This window comes from Lactuca serriola, chromosome 4 (genome assembly GCF_051521515.1).
Source record: "Lactuca serriola cultivar US96UC23 chromosome 4, Lser_US96UC23_V15, whole genome shotgun sequence".
Classification (NCBI taxonomy): Eukaryota; Viridiplantae; Streptophyta; class Magnoliopsida; order Asterales; family Asteraceae; genus Lactuca; species Lactuca serriola.
Genome location: NC_136411.1, coordinates 301,362,018 through 301,384,496, shown reverse-complemented (window position 1 = coordinate 301,384,496; position 22,479 = coordinate 301,362,018). Strand labels below are relative to the sequence as shown.

The following is a 22,479-nucleotide window of genomic DNA, read 5'->3' as shown; positions in this document are numbered from 1 at the left end:
CAGACGGATGGACAGAGTGAGCGGATGATTCAGACGCTCGAGGACATGCTTCGAGCATGTGTGTTGGACTTCGGAGGAAGTTGGGACACGTACATACCATTGGCTGAGTTTTCTTATAACAACAGCCACCATTCGAGTATTGGTATGCCTCCCTTCGAGTTGTTGTATGGGAGGAGGTGTCAGACTCCCATCTGATGGGGAGAGGTAAGGCAGCGAGTGATGGCTAGCACTTAGATAGTGCTTCAGACGACTGAGCAGATACAGCAGGTCAGACAAAGGTTGTTGACATCTCACAGTCGCCAGAAAAGTTATGCGGATAGGCGACGATCCGAGCTCGAGTTTCAGGTTGGTGACTTCGTACTCCTGAAGGTTTCTCCTTGGAAAGCAGTGATCCGATTCAGGAAGAGGGGCAAGCTGGGGCCCCGGTATATTGGTCCTTTCAGGGTGACCGCAAGGGTGGGCAAGGCAGCGTATCGTTTAGAGCTACCTGCGGAGTTGAGCGAGATACATGATACCTTCCACATGTCTCAGTTGAGGAAGTGGATAGCCGACGAGTCGATGGTAGTGCCACTAGAGGATATTCAGGTGGATGCGAGCCTGAATTATGTTGAGAGTCCGATCGTGATCCTGGATCGGAGGATCAAGGTTCTGAGGAACAAAGAGGTGCCCCAGGTTCAGGTCCAGTGGCAACATCGGAGAGGGTCCGAGCTGACTTGGGAGCCGGAGTTAGAGATGCAGGAGCAGCATCCAGAGCTGTTTGCAGAGCGAGACTTCAAGGGCGAAGTCTGATTCTAGTGGGGGAGAATTTTAACATCCGGAATTCCAGGTATCATATTTTAATTATTTAGTTTGTGTCAAGAAGAGGGACTCGACGAGTTGACGCCTAGACTCGTCGAGTAGGATCGTGATTGATGACTGGATTTAATGAATGGACTCGATGAGTCGGCAAGTTGACTCAACAAGTCCGCGTTGTGGATAGAAAGCCTAAATCCTCGGGCATGTGCCCTATTTAAGGGATCTTATGGCCCTCGTTTGCGGCCACCTTCAACCTTGAGAGCACCAGAGAACCTAAGAGCATTGTGAGTGAGAAAAGAAGCCATTTTCATCATTTCTAGTGTGATCTTGCAAGAAAGAAGGAAGGAGGGCAAGCTAGTCAGATTGAGGAGCTCAGATCTACTACCCTTTTGATCAGAAGAGGCTGCTAGACGTATAAATCTATGCTCATTCTCGTGTATATGGTGATCTACTTGAATCTAGGGTTTTCTTATGCCTTCTTTAGCTTGAATTCGAAGCATATGAGGTCCCAAGGTGGAATTCTTCTTAGATCTAGACCTTAAGAGGTCCAGAGAGTCCTATCTATCCTACTTTATGCTATTTCCTTGGAGATATGAACCTAGGTTGCCATTTTAGAAGCTATTTCACCAAAAGAAGCCCTTTGAGTGTTGCATGAGTGTAAAGGTTGGACCTTTACATGATCATTGTGTATTGGAATGCCAAATCTATAGTTTAGAGAAGCATATCTGACCTCATAAGGTCTTTTGAGTGTTGCCATGGAGGGAACTTTTCGAGTCCATAAGGGGACTCGACGAGTCGAGTCGGGTTGCCCCGTGATTCGTGACCAGTGGTAACCCGTCAAGTGAAAGGTTAACTCGACGAGTCGAGTGAGGATTTATGAGGATTAAGAGGACACACATGGACTTGTCGAGTCACACAAGTGCACTTGACGAGTTTCGTCAAAGTTTGATCGTTGACTAGAGTTGACTTCAGTTGACCTTAGGGTTTTGGTCAAGCTAGTTCAAGAGAGGTCAGGGAGGGGTAGAATGGTCTTCTACCCATTCTTTAGAAATAAGGACAAGAGAAAGTATTGATTAGAGATGTTATTATGTTGATAGGAGGAGGCAAGGTCGTGTTATCGAGCATGAGAGGTAATCCGACATCGTACGAGGTGAGTCTTCTCACTATACTTTACCTAGAGTGGTAATTATGTGTGACCGAAAGGTCTTATTTGTTATGATGAGTATGTGGTGCATGATGTTATATGATATGTATGTGCTATGTTATGTTATGAGTATTATGATATGGACCGAAAGGTCAACAGTGTATGGGCTGGAAGGTCAAGATGATACGGACCGGAAGGTCAGAGAAATGGGATCGGAAGGTCTACCAGGACTATGGGACGGAAGTCCACTGAGACACATTGACCGGAAGGTCTTGTAGAGTTGTAGCCTTGAGTGGCGTATGTGTTGTATGTGGTATTTTGGGGAACTCACTAAGCATTTATGCTTACCGTTTATGTGATATGTGTTTTAGGTACCAGTGAGGATCGCGGGAAGGCACCGGCATGATATGTACACATTGATGGAGTTTTATGTATTTAAGATCTTGGGATTGATTTATTTGGAGGAAATTTGTTACATTGGATTTGATATTTCTTATGAATGAAATTATGTTTTAAAAATGAAAAAAATTGTTTTGGAAATTCACGTTGTTACACTCGTACTGCTGAAGTCCCGCGAATAATCGTTGGCTGCTGGTTGACAGATCCCCAAACTGCAAACATCAAAACAAAACCCAATTAACCATTTGGGTTCCAATACATAACCATAAACCCACACTTGGGGTAAAAGGACCATTTTACCCCTAACCTAGCTTGGTCCAAGACTAAGGCCCAAACTCATTCTCTGAAGGCCCAAAAGTCAAATTATCAACCAAGGCCCAATTATGGCCCAATTTTCCAAATTTGGCCCAAAACCCTCACATAGGCCTTACCCTAAAGCCTATCCAAAACCCTAGTACATATACTTGTTCTTAGATGGCCCATCAATAGCCCAATCACCAAAGCCCAAAGGAAAGGCCCAGCCAAAATTAGGGTTTTCACATAAAATGACGATTAGGGTTAAGTGTTCTTACTTACTCATTAATAACTTAATCCATTAAGTCCATCACTCACTAGGCCAAACATATAATATAATCGGGCATAAGTCATACTTCAATCCACTGGTCCAAACAAGTGTCCCGACAATTGTAAAGCTAACATATCCAAAATTAGGGTTTCCAACTAAAACACAAGTCAATTAGTCCAATGGTTAGATTTTTAGGTCAATTAGGGTTTCATTAGGTCGAGCACCACCCACTGCCACCTCGGGCGATGGTGGTCGACGGCGGCACACGGTGGTGGTGGTGGTTTTTCCTTCAATTCTCCTACCAAAAATGCTTAAACAAGTCCCATTCTACTAAAAACACTCACAACACCATAACATACACACATAACCATCACAACACGGCGGCTGGTGGTGGCGAAGCAGTGACACAAGGTGGCTGCCACCATGGTTGGCCGCCATGGTGGTTCCCTTACAGTTCCGACCAACAGAAACACACACACACTCTAAACACGAGATCGATCCCCAAGAAAATACACACCAAACAGGCACCACGTGGTGGCATAAGGCAGTCGAAGAAAGAATGTCAACCGCAACAGCCACCCAGAATGGCGACAATTTGCGACATTGCAGCGGCAGAAAAAGACGGGAGAGAAGAAGTGGTCATAGCGGAGAACAGAGGCCGCGTCCTCGCTGGCAGACGACGGCAGCAGCCTCGTCTTGCGGTTCTGACGCCCCTCTTGAAGCTCTTCGTCGTTGTCGTAGTCACACCGGCGGTTTGGGCTTTTGTAGCTTCTGGCTTCAACAGCGGCTAAGAGGCGGCGGCGGCGACCGGCTGGAGAGGTCAGATAGGCGGCGGCTGGTGAAGAGCTAGGGTTAGGGTAGACATGTTTGTTTGGATGGATTGGTTTGATTCGATCCAATCAAGTGAATCCAAATTGATTTCGGTTTTCAAAACATGGATCTGAATAGTCCAAACCAAAATCAAATCTGATCTGATCCGATCCAATTACAATTCGGTTAGATCAGTTTTTATAATTTGGTTTTCAAAAACCGAAACATTTTAAAAAGACATACAATTATAATATTCCTCAACTTTACACAAGAAGCGAAAACAAATTATTTAGTTGTGATTTGAAATTTATAAACAACTAATAAGATGACATATTATAGTTAAATATTTTACAGATAGAAAACTTTTGAGAGAAAATCGATATTAATGTTTTTTTATCAGATGAAACGTTTTGAACCTATTTGAAAAAATAAATTATAAAATTAATAAATAACTATAGATATATTATAAATAAATAGATAATAAATGTTTATTCGGTTTTTTTGGACTATTCGGTTCTTATTTTATAAACCAAACCAATCCAAAACAATAATTCGGTTTTGTTGAAAACCAACAAAACAATCCAAAGATCCGATTATCCGAACCAAATTGTCCAATTGGACAATTCGGTTTTAGCCAAATAGTGAACAGTCCTAGATTAGGGTTTGGTTGCACTCGTTCAGCGAGATGGGGAAGGGGGTCGGGTTTAATCCCATGACTTCATCCAAACTCCATACAAATTTGTCACAACCGGTCCCTCCTTTCCGAAATATTTTCAACTTAGCTCCAATATTTACCAATAATACCCTGACTTCTGAAATCCTTTTCAAATTAAATCCATAATTTACCAAAAAACCCTCAACCTTCAAAATTCTTTACAAAACTAATCCAAAAATTACACTTAACCCCCAATATTCAAAAGTTATGACATTTAACTCCCAAAACCAACACCTTCCTAAATTATTCTAAAATTAGGGCTACAATAACATCAGAAAATAATATAATTTGAATCTCGGGGTTTATGGCTTATTATTTATTTACTTATTTTATTTTATTTTATTTAAAATGGAATGTTACACATCCTACTATATCTCTTTCTACTACAGAAGCTGAGTACCAAGCAGTAACTATGGTAGCCCAAGAATGTGTTTGGCTTGTCCAACTCCTAAAAGACTTAAATCTAGGACTGTTCACTATTTGGATAAAACCGAATGTCCAATTGGACAATTTGGTTCGGATAATCGGATCTTTGGATTGGTTTTCAACAAAACTGAATTATTATTTTGGATTTTGGATTGGTTTAGTTTATAAAATAAGAATCGAATAGTCCAAAAAAACCGAATAAACATTTATTATCTATTTATTTATAATATATATATATCTATAGTTATTTATTAATTTTTTAATTTATTTTTTCAAATAGGTTCAAAACGTTTCACCTGATAAAAAAACATTAATATGCATTTTCTATCAAAAGTTTTCTATCTGTAAAATATTTAACTATAATATATCATCTTATGAGTTGTTTATAAATTTCAAATCATAACTAAATAATTTGTTTTCGCTTCTTGTGTAAAGTTGAGGAATATTATAATTGTATGTTGTTTTAAAATGTTTCGGTTATTTTAAACCAAATTATAAAAACTGATCCAACCGAATTGTAATTGGATCGGATTGGATTTGACTTTGGTTTGGACTATTTGGATCTATGTTTTGAAAACTGAAATCAATTTAGATTCACTTGATTGGATCGGATCAAACTGATTCATCTAAACGAACACGCCTACTTAAATCAAGATGTAAAACCCAAGATTCCCTTGTGTTGTGACAACTTATCTTCAAATCATCTCGCAAAGAACCCTACTTTTCAAGCTCGAACAAAACACATCGAATTTCATTATCATTCCATTCCTGAGAAAGTACTAAAAGGGGAGATGGATTTAATCTATGTGAAAATAGCTGATCAAGTAACCAACCTTCTCACCAAGAGTCTAGCCAATCACAAACTTGTGGACTTTTGCAACTCTTTGGGCATTGTTGAAGCAGGTGTTGAGAGGGAATATTGAAGATGATACACCTCACGTGATCTCATGCTTGTCACGTGATTCTTGTTTTCGTCATGTTTGTTTTCTGCATGTTTATTTTCTAGCTTAGTTAATTTAGAGTTTGACTCGGTCATATAGTAGTAATAGTGCCTTAGTAGGCAGTTTCCTTTGTAGTTTTTTCCTTAGTAATCGTAAGCTATATATGGTAACTTCTCTTCTTTTGTTTTGCTATAGAATGAATGCAGAAAACCTTTGAGTCAAATTCTCTCTTCCTCTGTTCTTTGCTCATTAAATTTTTTGTGTACAACTTGTGATCTCTCCATTTCAGTCAACAGTTAAAGTGTAAGTATGAGGCTATTGAGGCGTTGCCGGAAGGTTTAGGTTTGACAGAGGCGGCATTGGTTCCTGATTTGACTCCTTTTCCGGTGAATAGGCTCTTGGCAACATTGACGCCACCCATTGAAGGGTATATTCAGAAGATCGATGAAGCGGCCAAGAGGCAGAGCTCACTTAAGGGGAAGCTCAAATGAGGTTAGTATGAAGGAAGAACTGTTGGCTTTCTTTCTGCAGTTTTGTCCATTCATCATCAATTCACCTGAACTGGTTTACATTAGATAGAATAGAATAAATTAACTTGTTCAGCTTTTCTTTTTCTTTTGATTGTTGAACAAGAACACACATCTAACCAATTCATCTATGTCATTTATGGATCATGCATGGATTCCAACAACAAAGAATGTATAAAATGACTATCCGTATTTGAATCCAAAAAATCAGATATCCAAATTTTGGTATCGGATATTTTTGAACACCTAGATATATGACAAAGTTGTGGGTCTATTAAGAAACATATACGCCACAATTTCTTGTTTTTGTTTTTTCCCCGATATGATGGGGGAGCTAGTGATATTTGTCGCATTCAAGTTAGATATTTGATAAGATAGTTGTATATAAGGACATATTAGTTTACCAAACATTTATGCCTTGGGACAATGTATCAAATGTAAAAGTCAAATGTCAAATGTCAACCCAAACCTCTATCTATATCAATTCATATTTTATATGCGAAAACAAAATATGCAATTCAATATTGATAATTTTTACATGAAATTTTGTATTTGATTGTTTTTATTTTTATTTGTTTGACGTATGTATATTCTAATTCTAACACTTTAATATACATAAAGTTTGTTAATATATAATTGTGGATTATTTGTAAATAAGATTGTGTTTGATTCGGATGTATGTGAACATCAATCAAAGATCGAATAAATACGAACAAAAAGTAATAATAGACAGAACTTTCTTTTTTGAAGTGTTAGCAATATTCAAATAAAACCTCACAAAAAGTTCATAAAAAGTAATAATAGACAGAACTTTTTTGAAGTGTTAATATTCAAATAAAACCTCACAAAAAGTTTATTTGATTTAAATGATAGACTATTTTTTTATGTGTTAGATTTGTCGTGCTTCTTCTCGTAAGGAAGAAGCAATCATTTATCTTGACATACTCATTGGAATGAAAATCAGCATTTAGACCGGTATATTTTTAGTTTTTTTTTATATATGGATACGTGGGAAAAATATGTATACAGATAAGAGCAAAAAAGTAATTTGACATAGGTTTAACTACAAAATTTTAACATAATTTATCAAAATGATGGGTAATCGTACAATTTAAAACTAAAAGGATTACTAGTGTTCAAGGTTTGCTCTAAAGAGACCATTCATGTAAAAGAAAATAGAAAAATAAAAATAAAAAATCATAAGGACTATAATAAGGAAAAATTAAAAAGAATTAGGATCATTTGTGAAATTAGCAAAAGTTGGGAACTCTTCTATAGAATTTAGGCATCAATAATGTTTATTACCTAAAATGTATGAAGTATGAACGTTGTCTTTTTTTTTTATAAAAAAGAAATTGCAATCCCCAAAAAGTTAACAATGCAATTTGTTTTTCAATCTCAATGTATTAGTAACAGCAAACTAGGATCGTGAAAGTATATTATGAAATTATTATGAAAGCAATAGGATTAGGTATCAAAGTTATGAATAGCAAATGATAATCTGAAATATTAAAACGTTATTTATATTTTTAAGATAACCAAGCACATACCCGAAAGTTTTTCCCGAGATAATACATTTATAGTCTATAGAGCATATATTAGTCATGTTTATTTCGGATCCTGTTTTTTTACCTTTGATATATCAATTTATATGTTATCAATTCAATAGTATACTGTATAACTATTAAAATTTAGAAATTTTTTTCGCCAGGTATATCTATAAAAACAAGTAGATATCTAACACAATTATCATATCGAATAATAAAAATAATCACATATTGGATTAACAAACCATAAGTAATATATATTATACAACAATATATTATCTTCTTATCATCACAATGGTTCCAACCCTTTAAAATAAACATCACGAGTCAACTCATTCCAACAAACACTTTAAATAAACATCTAGAGTCAACTCGTGCCATTTATTTTGAGGTTTTTTTTCTCATCATGTTTTAAACGAACATTTATTTAGATGAATTTAAAAATATAGACAAATTTTTAATTATCTATTTTTAACCAAAAATTAAGAGGTTATAAATTTTATCCATCAAAATACTAGATGATTAAAAATCACTTGCCATTTTACCTTATACATTACCTAAAAATTCACCATTGTTAGCTATGAAATTGGTCCGTTTTGACACATGGACCCAAAGTATATAATTCCTAAAATTTGGAATTAATCATTATTTTTGAACTTTCAAGTTGAAGATCTCTACTCTCTTTCCGACAATATTCTTCTGAAACCTTTATAAGTTTTGTAAATAATTCATGTTTTATTTTTTTTTTTTAATCGGTTTTATACATTTAGGATATGTTTATATACTATGAATGTACAAGACACTGATACACATCTTCTGCATTAACAACTTATACATTCGAAAAAAAACTAAAATCATACATCAAACAAGGGAAAATCAAATGTCTTACCAATCTACGATTTTAGAATAAAAATCTGTAAAATTATTTTTTTATAACTACACGATATTGGGCTGGATATGGACCGAAAATAAGCTGCAATTTTAATGGTTATTTATGAAAATTTTGTTTTTTTTTTTTTTGGCTAAATTTGACTAAATAATTAAAGGCTTTGGTTATATATTTGTAATTTTTCCTTTAATTAAGTTAATTCAAAAGTCAAAAGTGAGAAGTCAGACCAAAACGCATCACTCAATCTCTCTCTCCGTTCACGCCGACGAAGATGATCGGACCGGCGAGCTAAACGACGACGATGGAGTTTTTAGACCTTGATTTCAGTTTCCGAATTTTATAAGCCCACAAATTTCATACATAAATCGCAACTCGACTTCAAGAAGAATAATTAAAGCCAAAGAAGAAAATATATTTACGAAAACGATATCTGTAACGTATTTACAGTAATTTCTATTCAAAATTTCTTCAAAGATGCTATAAGATTTCCTATCGGCGTTTTTCAATACAAAAAGTAAACGAATCTTACAACAAAAGATCCAATACAACCAACAGGCAAAGGCAAATCCACGTTTGAATCCAATAACAAAACCGCTTACAGTAACCACCGGAGCTCCGACCTGTGCTTACGCTCCCCTCACGGTGACCTTCCAGCCCTGCCGCCACCGCCGGCGGAACATCTTTAGGGTTCAATGGTTTTGAACTTGAATCAGTTGAATTTTCAATATCGTAACCTTCATGAACAAAAAAACAACCACCACCATAAGAAAATTGATTTCGATTCTTGTTTTGAATTCTAAGAAAAACAAAAATGGAACTTACAATCGGACTTTCTCCACCCAAGAATAAGTTCTTCTCTATCAAATACGATTCTGTATCCAGTCATGAAGTTCTCTATATTCAAAAACCAACCCCAAATTACTCATTTTACAAGAACCTCAAATAAGGATCAAAATTGCAAAAATTGGTTTACTAAGGGACCAAAAATGTAATTCAAAACTTACGACCAATGATGTTCAATTCCGTACTCTTGATAACAGCCAAGCAATATACAACTTCCCTCTACATCAAAAACATCGCCATTATTATCGGTTATAGATTCTCACCTCCTTACTGCTAACTGTCTAACACAGATATTAAGGTGACAATTGGCTTACATTTGTTGAGATAACAATCACGGGATCGTATATAAAAAATTGACCTTCCCCTTTCATTGTTAAGCTTATACTCGGGATCAAACTAGTATTTGCATAAGGACTATACACATAATAGAAACAAACTTTTGGTCACTAATTATATTCTATAATAAAAAAAAAGAGGCAATAATCAAAAAAAGTATATACCTCATATCGTAACAATATTCGAAAGGAATCCTTTGATCGGTTGGGTGTCGTGAATCTTTCGTTTGTACATGAAACTAAAGAACAAAACGATTTTTTTTAAAATTAACATGCAAAAAAAATACAAAAAGTTTATTTTTTTTTTTAAAATTATTGCTTACCCTTTGTGTTAATCTTGTATAGTGTGGGTCAATGAGATAGGTGAAGGAGGTGCCCGAATCAAAAAGAGCCGAGAAAGACGAATCAATAAGCGAGGAACCGACACGAACTTCCGTTACGGTAATATTATACGTCGGACTGCACAAGCAAAAAAAACAATTTTAAAGTTTCTGCGAAAAGGTTATTCTTCCAGAAACCTCTGAGCTGATCTGGCACACACTGTCAACATGTGAGATGTAAATCAGGCTAGTGGCCAAAAGCCCAAACAATCCACATTTGGAATTGAAACTCCCACACTGACTGTCAAATTCTCGACCGTTGTATTTTGTAAGGGTAAAATTGACATTTCACAATTTGGAACTTACTGCGATGAATCTAAATTAAACGGAGTCACGTCTTGCTCGGGGTTGCCTTTATCACCGAAAGTAATCCTACCGGTTCCATCGTGTCCAAAACACATAGAAAACGAGTCCGAAGTGTAACCTTCTCTTGATAAAATGCTTGGAACCGATATTTTCTCCAAACCAAGTCCAAAAAGACCATTTGGGGCAGCTATATCCAAAAACGAACCACTTTGCACCTGCCCGCATCTGCAAATTTCGAAATTTTAAAAAGGACATTTACGTCTTTTGCACAGATAAAAGATCTTGATTCACCTTTTTGGGAAAGACAAAAAACTTTTCACTTTTGTCCTATATTGACATCAGTGTCAATTTTTTTTTTTTTTTATGTCAGTGTCCAATGCATATCAAAAGCAGTATAATTTGTTTAATTTGTTTTGTGTTATAGGAATTTTACCCAAAAGTGACAAAGGCATCAATGATTTCGCCTTCACTATCTTCTGTTTCTAAGTGGAGAAGATCCTCCATTAAGATCCCGGATGTTGAAGTTTGAGATGAAACATAAGAAACTGAATAGGGGCAAGTATTAAAAGCTTCACTTTCTTCACAATCATGGCGATGAGTGCACATACTGTGGTTGCATGTAAGCTTTTTGCTTGTTGATGATCTTGTTGGACTGTATATGCTCAGCTTAAAATCCTAAGGAAATATAAGAGAGATTCATGGTGTGGGAAAAGTCTAAAATGTCCTTCAAAGGGGACAAAATTCAACAATCAACATCATAAGTTGTTTGAAATGATTAAAATGGAAGCTATTGAAGGGTAGTAAACAAATTAACTTAAATTGTGAATGAATGAAGATTGAGAATGAATAGAAGAACATACAGAGCTATAAGCTGTGTTATCAATGGAGGCACATCTGGTACAATCACATGGCACCCAGAATAGATCACTCCCAGTATCAAGAGCCACCATGAACTTCTGCCCAGGGGTTCCCAATGAAACAGTTGTGTAATGCAAACTGAATCACCAAAAAAACACATAATTAGAATCTGTAAATGAGATCATGTTTGATAGCTTTACTAAATCAAGGTATGGAATTGGAAATTTGGAGTTCGGGATTCTTGTTTTGGTAAATTAGGGTTCATGTTTCATTGATTCGCCAAATCATGTAATAGTAGCTAATGCGTTGTGTTGTTCAATTGTATAACATCGTTTGGGTATAAATGTATAATGTATATTCCCTCTAGCCCAATCCCCAAGAAGAAACCCTAAACTGAACTTGATGATCATGTAAATTACTTCTAATGTTGGTTTTTTTGAGGAAGAAAGTGAATTAAGTAGTTTCATGGAACCGATTTATTCTACTTCTGAGAAAAGTACACCGTGAATAGTAATATACGATCCAGAAACCCTAAATCAAGAACTCAAGATTTGAATAGAATGAAACAGAAAAGGAGAATGTAGTAGATAAAAGAACACGTACAATCCTAAAGAGCTGATACGAAAACTGGAATTCCCATCTGAAAAAGTGAGGCGTTCTTCGTCGGAATCCGAGAGTCTCCGGCCTCGGAATATCTTGTCATGGTTGGCCAACTGCGAATAGTACTCGACGCTGCCTTTTTCCGGGAAATCGCCGGGCGTGAGCTTGTTAATACCTTCCGACCACCTCTTCACCGGCTCGGAGAAGCGGTGGTGCATCTTCAACGTGAAGACACAGGCATTAGAGTGTTGAATGAAATTGTTGGTCCAAACTGAAAGGAAAATGATGGAGAAGAAGTAAAAAGTTTGCATTTAGATTGTTGAGATGGGTTTTGTCATTTAGTTGAATTGAATTGGGATTGTTTCGAAGAATCCAAGATCTGTAAAATGGTGGAGATGGTGAGTAACGGTGGCGACTGGTGAGAGTGACGGTTGGTGGGAAGGTTTTGAGGATTTAAACGCCCAAAACTTTATGGATGATTGAATTTAGTTGAATAATAAATCAAAATATAAATATCATTTTACTAAATCATAATTTAACGATTGACAATATGTAATAAGAAAAATAAAAAATTCACTATTTTTCATGATCGTTTCACATTTTATCCGCTTTTTGAAATTAGTAATGCTAATCTCTCGTAATTCAGCATTGTCATTAATATTTCCAGCAATTCAGTAAATCTTTTTCATGTATTTGAATATTATTTCATATTTATATTTATTTATTTGATAACCGGTTTATAATATATGGGAATCATGGTTATAAAATTAATTAAATTTTTATAGTAAAAACTCAAAATTATTAATTAATTATTTTAAATAAATTATTAATTAAGATATATTTTTATTGGTTATGTGAAATTATAATCATTAATTTAAATAAATATGTAAAATTAATTTTTAATATGTATTAGATATTTTTTATTTGTGAATTAATGAAAACAATAATATAAAATTTAAAATTTAAATATATTGACAAATAGCATCACATTAATGAGGAGATCTAATAAATTTAAAATGAATCTACTCTAATAAAGATCTTTTTCCCAAATATCATCTTCTCTTTCATTTTCATTTTGACAAATGTCATTGTCTAACCTTTTTAGAATTTTTTTTTTCCACTTGTTATTTTCTTTTTCTTTTTTTCTATTTTTATTTAATTGTCACATGTCATATTTTTGTGTTTTTCATTTTCTTAAATTAAAAATCTATATTTTGTAAGAGTTTATATATGGAAGGTATAGATTCATTCTATTAAATTTGACAATAAATGCTCCAAAACCATTTATTTCCTTCTTTTTCTAAATATCATACAATTAAACCTTAAATCACTCATAAGCATCCAATTTATTCTATCATTTCAATACTTATTTTTATTACTTTGGATTCAATTACCTATTTATTTATCATAGCATTTGTATATACCCTATATAAAAATAATACTTAAAAAATTGTTTAGCATTTACAAATCGATATATTTTAATAAACTCGTGTAATACACAGGTTTCACAGCTAGTAACTAATAAATTAACAAATAACATCATATTAATTAAGATGTATAATATGGTGACATATGGCAAAAGAACTACTATTTTATTAGAATAAGGAGAGAGATATTAATAATAAGAAAATTATTGGTGTTAGCCTTCCCAATTGGGGTTGAACTTCCTCCTTTGGCGTTTTATTTAGCTAGCTTTGTCTTACAAGTTATAAGTGCATATTCATTTAGCCTCAATATGATGTGTCTTGATTTACTTTAGGTTTGCGAGTGTTGGTGTGGTTCCTACCGCGGTTCGTCGCCTCATCATTGCAGCACACCGCCCCAACCATGCGGTCTTCCTTGTGGTTTGGCCGCATACAGTTAGAATTGGCCTCTCTCTCTCTTTCTCTCTGTGTGTGTGTGTGTGTAACATCCCAAAAATACGATCAAAAAATTTCGTTTTTAAGTCACTAATAAAACCATAAATATCATCATCATATAAAAATCATAAATCATGTATCTCAAAAATATCATAACAGTTGTCCATGTATCAAAATCACGTGTCAAAACATCAGAGTGAAACATCCCATGCTAAAAAGTTGTGGTGTGTGTCATGCATTCATCCCGAGCTCTTCCCCTTGCTAGTGGAAGTACCTGAAACCAAAATTGAAAATTGTAAGCACGAAGCTTAATGAGTCCCCCCAAACTACCACATACCATACAAATAACACATAAGAGCATATACTGGGCCTTACCCACTGCATCGGGCCCCGCCCGACATCGGACGAATCCGGCATCGGGTCCCGCCCGTCATCGGGTCGAAGCCCGACATCACACCGAAGTCTAGAATACATATAACGTAGCAACAAGCAAATATCACATAAGCATATAACATATAAACATATAAACCTTCCTCGGGCTTACCGCAACATCGGACCGAAGTCCGGGACACATAACATGAAAGTTAAACATTCATCGGGCTTGCCCCAACATCAAACCAAAGTCCTGAACACATAAACAAACACATGCGAGAATCACGAAGACATCAAGCATACAAACATTCCTCGGGCTTGCCCCAGCATCGGACCGAAGTCCGGACACATATAAGCTACATCGGGCTATCCCCGCCATCGGACCGAAGTCTGACATACGCTAACATACATAAATGGGCCGGCATTGGTGCCTTCGACCCGTTCCTACTGGAGGAAAACTCACCTCTCAAACTGGTTGCTGATATCTCAAGTGAGGAATCTCAGATGGCTGCTCCAACGACTCCCCGACTATAAATTCACAAGAACATTTTGTCAAAAACTGAAAATCCTTCTAAGGGTAAAATGACCATTTTACCCCTGGTCAAAGTCAATGCTCTAGTCAAAGTCAATGTCAATGTTAACTTCCAGTTGACCCAACTCGTCGAGTTACATCCTAACTCATCGAGTTCCCATGCTATTCAGACTCGTGATAAACCGAGTCAACTCGTCGAGTCCCTTCACAGACTCGTCGAGTTCTACCTGGTACGGAATTGGTGCAAATCGACTCAACTCTTCGAGTCCCCCTTCTGGACTCGCCGAGCCCCCTTGTCTGTTTGGCTATCTTGATGGATTCAGTCCTTACACTTCAAATTCAAGTTTCATACTTCACATAAGCCCCGTAAATGTCCTTTTGAGGGTAAAGTTTCCAACTTTACCCGTTAATACCCCTTCTTAATGGGTTTATCTCAAACCCTAACTCCTTGGGACCTAAAACTTGGTCCTTAAGCCATTTATGCACTAAACTAAAACTAAAAACCTTATATTTAACCTCTAATATTGTTTGGACACGTAAAGCTCCCACCTTTCTCCTCATAAATGGCCTTTTTGAGCTAAAAAGGCCAAAGTGACACTCTACGGCTTGCATGGGGGTTCTAATGGCATAAAGTTTGCACTTTTATGCCTTAGCAACCCTTAATGATCCCAGATCCGAATGGATACTTGCTTGGGACGTCCAAATCCCAAATGTCAAGCTCTTTGAATCAAAACCCTCAAAAATGGAAAAATAAGTAGATCTAAAGAATAAATGATCAAGTTATAGACTTGATTACCAGAAAATGAAGGGAATGAAACATTGTTTCTGGATCTACAATCTTCTCTTGGAGCCCTCAAGCTTCTTCTTCGTCTTCAAGCTTCAAAACACACAAAAACACTTAAAAATAGCTCACACACTCACACAATGCTCTAGGGTTTTGTGGATTAGGGTTTGGAACTTGGAGGCTGGAAATAAGGCCATAAGGTGGGGATTAAGTTGCTTAAATAGGGTGCAAAACCCCAAAATTAGGGTTTCATTCTGACAAGCCTACTCGCCGAGTTGGGTGCTCACAACTTGTCGAGTAGATGGCTTTAAACCCACATCCAATCCCGCTTCTACTTGACGAGTTTGGGGCTCCCAACTCCTCGAGTAGCTCTATAAAATAAACAAAAATACAATTTAATTGCATACCAGGAATGAGGCATTACAATTCCCCTCCCCCCCCCCCCCACTTGACTTAGACTTCGTCCTCGAAGTCTGCTGCATCTAGAAACAACTCCGGGTAGTGCTCCCTCTTCTCCTTCTTGTGCTCCCAAGTCCACTCTGAACCATTACGGTGCTGCCACTGCACCTTCACTAGCTGAACCCTCTTGTTCCTTATTTCCTTCGTCTTCTTATCAAGAATAGCTACTGGTCTCTCAATGTAATTCAGATTGTCATCGACCTGAATGTCCTCTAGAGGCACAACCGCTAATTCATCCACTAAGCACTTCCGTAGCTGGGAAACATGGAAGGTGTTGTGGATCTGGATGAGCTCTGCTGGAAGATCCAATCGATACGCCACCTTGCCCACCCGGGCTATAACCCTAAAGGGGCCGATATACTTGGGGCACAGCTTGCCCTTCTTCCGTAACTGGATGACACCCTTCCAAGGTGACACCTTCAAGAGGACCATGTCGTCCGCCTAAAACTCCAAATATGAACGCCGCTTATCGGCGTAGCTCTTCTGCCGACTCTATGCAGTATGGAGCCTGCTCCAAACTTGCTGGATCCGCTCCATGGTCTTGAGTACTACCTCAGTACCTCCCATGACCCTTTAACCAACCTCGCCCCAACAGATTGGGGTCCTACACTTCCTCCCGTAGAGCATCTCAAAGGGAGGTCGGTCTATACTAGCATGGTAGCTGTTGTTATACGAAAATTCCGCTAACGGAAGATACGTATCCCAACTGCCACCAAAATCCAAAACACATGCATGAAGCATGTCCTTGAGATTTTGAATCGTCCTCTTGCTCTGTCCATCTGTCTGGGGATGGAATGCGATGCTGAAGTGGAGACGAGTACTCATCTCGTCGTGGAACCGCTTCCAGGATCGGGAAGTGAAACAGACATCTCGATCTGACACCACCGAGACAGGCACTCCATGACGTGCCACTATCTCTCACACATAAACCTCGGCCAACTTCTTGGCCAATATGCTCTCCTAGATCGGGATAAAATGAGCACTCTTGGTCAACCGATCCACGATGACCCATATCGAATCAACTCCACGTATGGCCCTGGGAAGATTAGTAATAAAATCCATAGTAATATCCTCCCACTTCCACACATGAATATCTAATGGTTGTGTCTTTCCATGATGCCTCTAGTGCTCAGCCTTGACCTTCCTACAGGTCAGGCATCTCTCAACATACCAAGCTGCATCCCGCTGCATGCAGGGCCACCAGTAATCAGGACGAAGATCTCTATACATCTTCATCGCCCAGGATCGATGGAGAACCTAGTCTTATGAGCCTCATCCATCAGAATTTGCCGCACTCCGCCCCAGTACGGTACCCAGACCCTCCCATGTAGGGTCAACAACCCACAGTTGTCATAATCAAAGGAGGCCACCTGGCCTATGATTCACTTGCACTTCCGGCGCTCCTCCTTCAGGCCCTCAACCTGCGCCTCTCAGATCTGCTCCAGCAATGGAGTAATCACTGTCATCCTTAGACAGATGTCTCGAATCGGGGCTGTTACTAATGGGTTTTGAGCATTCTAACACTCCTATGGTGTACATGCAACCCTAGATGCTTTGGATCTATTTTTTCTCCGATATACATGCAAACTTTCATTTTACCAAAGCATCATCCTAACTAGCATACAATAGAGTACTGTACTACAAAAAACTAGATAGATGACATACCTTTAGTTGTAGTTGAAGCCTTGAAGCTTTAAGAGTCTAGAACCAATAATGTGAATGCCTCAAATGGAACCACAAATCACCACCAACAATTAGAAAAACTAGAGAGAGGTTCCAATGCACTCAAAAATCATCTATCACTCTTTCATTGCTTCTAGTATTGATTTTGGTAGCCATGAGGTTTTTTATATAGTGAAGCTAGATTAGGGTTACACCATGCAAACCCTAATGTGCATGACTTTCCATATTCCTCATGCTCCATGGGTTTTTAACCTCCATAGAGTATCCATGGGTCACCACATAGGTTTAGCCCAACATAAGGAATCATGGATCATTAGCCCACCTTATAAGAATGAATGATTTACACAATCAACCCCATATATTTAATTAGTCTCTTATGATCACAAAATTAATTCCAAATTAATTCTTGATCAATACTAATCAAATAATATGATTTCATATTAATATATTAGAACTTATAATATATTATTAAATCATAAATAACCTCTTCTCAAAAGTCCATCATTCAATTTGTTTCGGTGAAATGCAACCCAAATGGACCATGCTACTCTCGGGTCTAGTACATAACGAATATAGTTATAGACTTAGACACCTTATCCAACAGTCTCCCACTTGGATAAGTCTAATAACTATAGTTGTAAGTATAACTTCAGGATCCGACTAGCAATAGTGACTCTTAAATGCCTTTGTCAAACTTAGACATACCATTTTAGATAAGTGATCATAGAATCCTCTGTTCTCAAGATATCAGCCAGACAAACACATGGAACACAGTTAATCTTATTGTCCAATAGTTTGTTTCCTGATTTCTGATTTTTTTTGACATAGAACTTAATCGAGCACATCAATTTAGTTCTGATTGGGCCCGGCACATAAGTCAAAACAAAATCATCGAGGGGCCCAAGATATCGCTTTTAATCCTCCAAGGACTAAGGCGGTGTTTGGTTCGCAGAATGTTTTCGAAGGAATTGGAATCTGTTAAGGAATTGAAATCTGTCTTAAACTGGAATCCAATTCAATATTCTGTTTGGTTAGCAGTAAATGGAATTTAAACCCAATTTTATATTTTGTTTGTTTGGCAGAAAATGGAATTGGAATAGTGTAAAATGACAGAACCAACCTTCTTGGTTTTTGCTAAATTTTACTTTGATTTATAATTATATGTAAATATATATTATGTAAATTATAAAAATAGTAAACGATAGTGGTGGCGGCGACGATGGTGGCAGAAGCGATGGTGGTGGTGATGGTGGCAGTGTGTGGTGGTGATAAAGGTGGAGGTGGTGGTAGTAGTGGCATCACTAGTGTTGATGGTAGAGGCAGACGTGGTTGTGGCGGTGGGTGTTAGTGGCGGCGGTGGTGGTGGTGGTTGTCAGTGGTGATGGTGGTGATGGTGGGTGTGGGTGGCAACGACGGTGGTGGTGGTAATGATAGAGTTAGTAGTAACAACGATAGTGGTAGGGTGGTGGTGTAGGTGGTAATGAAGGTTATGGGTGGTGGTGGTGAGAGTGGTGGTGGTAGTGGTGTCGGCGATGGTAATGATGATGGTGGTGATAACGGAAGTGGTGTTAGTGGTGGGTGGTAGTGGCGACGACATCAATGGTGATGGTTAGTGATGTTGGTGGTGGTGGTGGGCGGGTGGCCGAGATGGTGGTGGTGGGTGGTAGTGGAGGTGGTGGATAGCAGTAGAGATGTTAGGTAGTGGTGGTGAAGGTTGTGGTGGAGGTGGTCAAGAGTAGTGACAAAGGTGTTTCATATTTAATGTTAAAAATGAAAAGAGTAATATGGTAATCTTCAACATTTTCACTTGAAGGAATTTGAATTTCCTTATCTTTTAGATGGAATTTATTTTCCCTAGTGGAAGGAAAGTTGAACACATGTAGGAATCAAATTCCTTCTCATAACTTGAACCAAACATAGGAAAGTGATGAAATTAAATTCCAATTCAAGCGAACCAAACGACCCCTAAAAGGAACATATGAACTTTGACAGTATATGATTGTACTAACTATTCATTGAACTATACACAACAACACGTTTTAGAACATCAAGTTACCGATGCATTTTCGTACTATCAATGTATGACCAGCTCATAGCCAACAACTCACATATATGGGTTTGAAGATTATATGATATTATTGTCTCACTATCACTCGAGATAAATTCCATGAAGGGATACAAGTGAGCGTGGGTTGAATCAAATACTTAGACCTTATGAGCACTCATGAATGTCATAGCAATGTCTAACCATTTCTGACAATCTTCAAGCCAAATTCATGGCAGTCTTATTTCAATACCTACTTCCAAAGTATGATCAAATGTGGATGGTTTGAATAATCCAATTATTCTGGAAGTCAAAAACATGCAATATGAAACAATAGTAAACAATCGACATCAGACAGTACCATACTAGTAAATAAAAATCACCTTTTATTTAAGCATCAAATGTCAATTAAAGTTTATCTATTACAAGTTTTGAAATAGCTATCTAATCATTAAAAACTAATATCATCCCTCACCCAATGTGCCTCGCATGCTGTAAATGCTTAACCATACCCAGTCCCTTCGTGAGGGGATCTGTCGGGTTCTCATCTGATGATACCCTCTTTGCCATGAGAAGTCCTTCTTCTATCTTGTGTCTTATGAAGTGATATTTCCTGTCGATGTATTTGAATCTGCCATGATCCCTTAGTTCCTTGGCTAAGGCAACCGCACTATCACTGTCACAGAAAATCTCCACAGGATCCTTTATAGCTGGTACCGCTCCAAGGTCTCTGATGAAGTTCTTCATCCACACCACCTCCTTTGTCGCTTCGCTCGTTGCTATGTACTCTGATTCGCACGTTGAATCAACTACTGTCTCCTTCTTCGAACTTTTCTAAGTAATTGCTCCTCCATTCAGGGTAAACACCCAGTCCGACTGAGAGAGGAAATTATCCCTGTCGATCTGAAAGCTAGCGTCACTATACCCTACTACTCTCAAGTCATCACTCCCACCAAGGGTAAGGACCCAATCCTTAGTCCTCCGTAGGTACTTGAGAATGTTCTTCACTACAGTCCAGTGAGCCTTGTTGGGATTCCCTTGATATATGTTGACAATACTCAAAGTAAAGGCCACATCAGAGCGAGTACAAGTCATAACATACATGATCGAGCCAACAACAGAAGCATATGGTAATCGACTCATCTCAGCTATCTCAACCTCTGTACACGGACTCTGAGCCTTACTCAGTTTGGCATTGCTTTAGATCGGTAAGTCACCTTTCTTGGAATTATGCATGTTGAACCTTTTCAACACCTTGTCCAAGTAGGTACTTTGACTAAGTCCAGTTAGTCTCTTACTCCTGTCTCTCAATATCCTTATACCCAGAATATAGGCAGCCTCTCCGAGGTCCTTCATAGTGAAACACTTCCCGAGCCAGAACTTCACCTCCTATAGGGTCAGGATGTCATTTCCTATGATAAGTATGTCATCCACATACAATACTAGAAAACTAACTATACTCCCATTAGCTTTGACATATACACAGGACTCATCCTCGCTTCTCAAAAAACCAAACTCTTTGATTTCCTCATCGAAACAAAGATTCCATCTGTAAGATGTTTTTTTCAATCCATAAATGGATTTCTCAAGCTTACACACTCTATTAGGGTACTCAGCATCGACAAAACCCTCTGGCTGACTCATGTAAACATCCTCAGCCAACTTCCCATTAAGGAAAGCGGTTTTGACATCCATTTGCCATATTTCATAGTCGTGAAATGCAACAATGGCTAGCAGAACCCTAATAGACTTAATCTTCGCTACTGGTGAGAAGGTCTCGTCATAGTCAACTCACGAAGTTTGAGTAAAGCCCTTCGCAACCAGTCGCACCTTGTATGTGTGTACTTTCCCATTCATGTCAGTCTTCTTCTTAAATATCCATTTGCACGCTACTGTCTTACGACCCGGTACATTGTCAACCAAGTTCCAAAGTTGATTGTCATACATGGACTGAATCTCGTTGTCTATAGCCTCTTTCCATTTTGCAAACTCGGGGCCTGCCATGGCTTCCTTGTAGTTGTTAGGTGCATCCAAATTTATCAACATGTTATCACCGATAAATGTATCACCTTCTACAGTAATATGGAAACCATAAAACTCAGGTGGAACTCTAACTCTACCGGAACGTCTCAGAGGTACTGACTCGTCAATCGGCTCAACAGGAGTTTCCTCCTCAGGTTGATCGCTAGTGTTTGAGGTTCCTTCACCGCTTGACTCTTGAAGTTCTTCAAGGTCAATTTGCCTCCCACTGTCCCCTTGGAATATCAGCCCTCTCTCACGAAAGACTGCTCTCCTTGCAATGAAGACAACATTGTCACTCGGTTTGTAGAAGAGATGTCTAAAAGACTTTTGTGGGTAGCCGATGAAAATACACCGCTTACTCTGAGGTTCGAGCTTGTTGTGAGTCTCGTGCCTCACGAAAGCCTCACAACCCCAAACCTTGATGTGTTCTAACAAGGGAGTCTTCCCTGTCCACATCTCGTGAGGTGTTTTGGCAACCTTTTTAGTTAGGACTCGATTAAGGATATGGGCGACAGTCTCCAAGGCATACCCCCAGAATGAGATTGGTAACGAAGCTTGACTCATCATGGAACAAACCATGTCCAACAAGGTTTGGTTGCGTCTCTCAACCACACCATTAAGCTGCGGTGTCCTAGGTGGCACCA

At 38.0% G+C, this 22,479-nt stretch overlaps 1 protein-coding gene across 1 annotated transcript; it reads right to left on the bottom strand.

Moving 5' to 3' along the window:
• Window positions 1-9,149: 9,149 nt before the first annotated feature.
• On the bottom strand, window positions 9,150-12,545 carry LOC145097208 (aspartyl protease family protein 1-like). Its single transcript, XM_079034730.1, has 10 exons — window positions 12,084-12,545; window positions 11,483-11,618; window positions 11,056-11,297; window positions 10,623-10,847; window positions 10,260-10,395; window positions 10,102-10,175; window positions 9,916-10,015; window positions 9,763-9,820; window positions 9,581-9,652; window positions 9,150-9,492 (listed from the first exon to the last, which is right to left on the bottom strand). Exons 1-10 carry the CDS (start codon window positions 12,389-12,391, stop codon window positions 9,284-9,286), a joined length of 1,560 nt encoding a protein of 519 aa, XP_078890856.1. The 5' UTR covers window positions 12,392-12,545; the 3' UTR covers window positions 9,150-9,283.
• Window positions 12,546-22,479: the final 9,934 nt, after the last annotated feature.

Coding starts and splice junctions, on each gene's coding strand:
- LOC145097208 (XM_079034730.1), bottom strand. CDS start 12,391: ATGCAAACTTTTTACTTCTTCTCCATCATTTTCCTTTCAGTTTGGACC. Junction 11,619..12,083: donor CGTATCAGCTCTTTAGGATT/GTACGTGTTCTT, acceptor TTGGTGATTCAG/TTTGCATTACACAACTGTTT. Junction 10,396..10,622: donor TTTAATTTAGATTCATCGCA/GTAAGTTCCAAA, acceptor TTGCTTGTGCAG/TCCGACGTATAATATTACCG.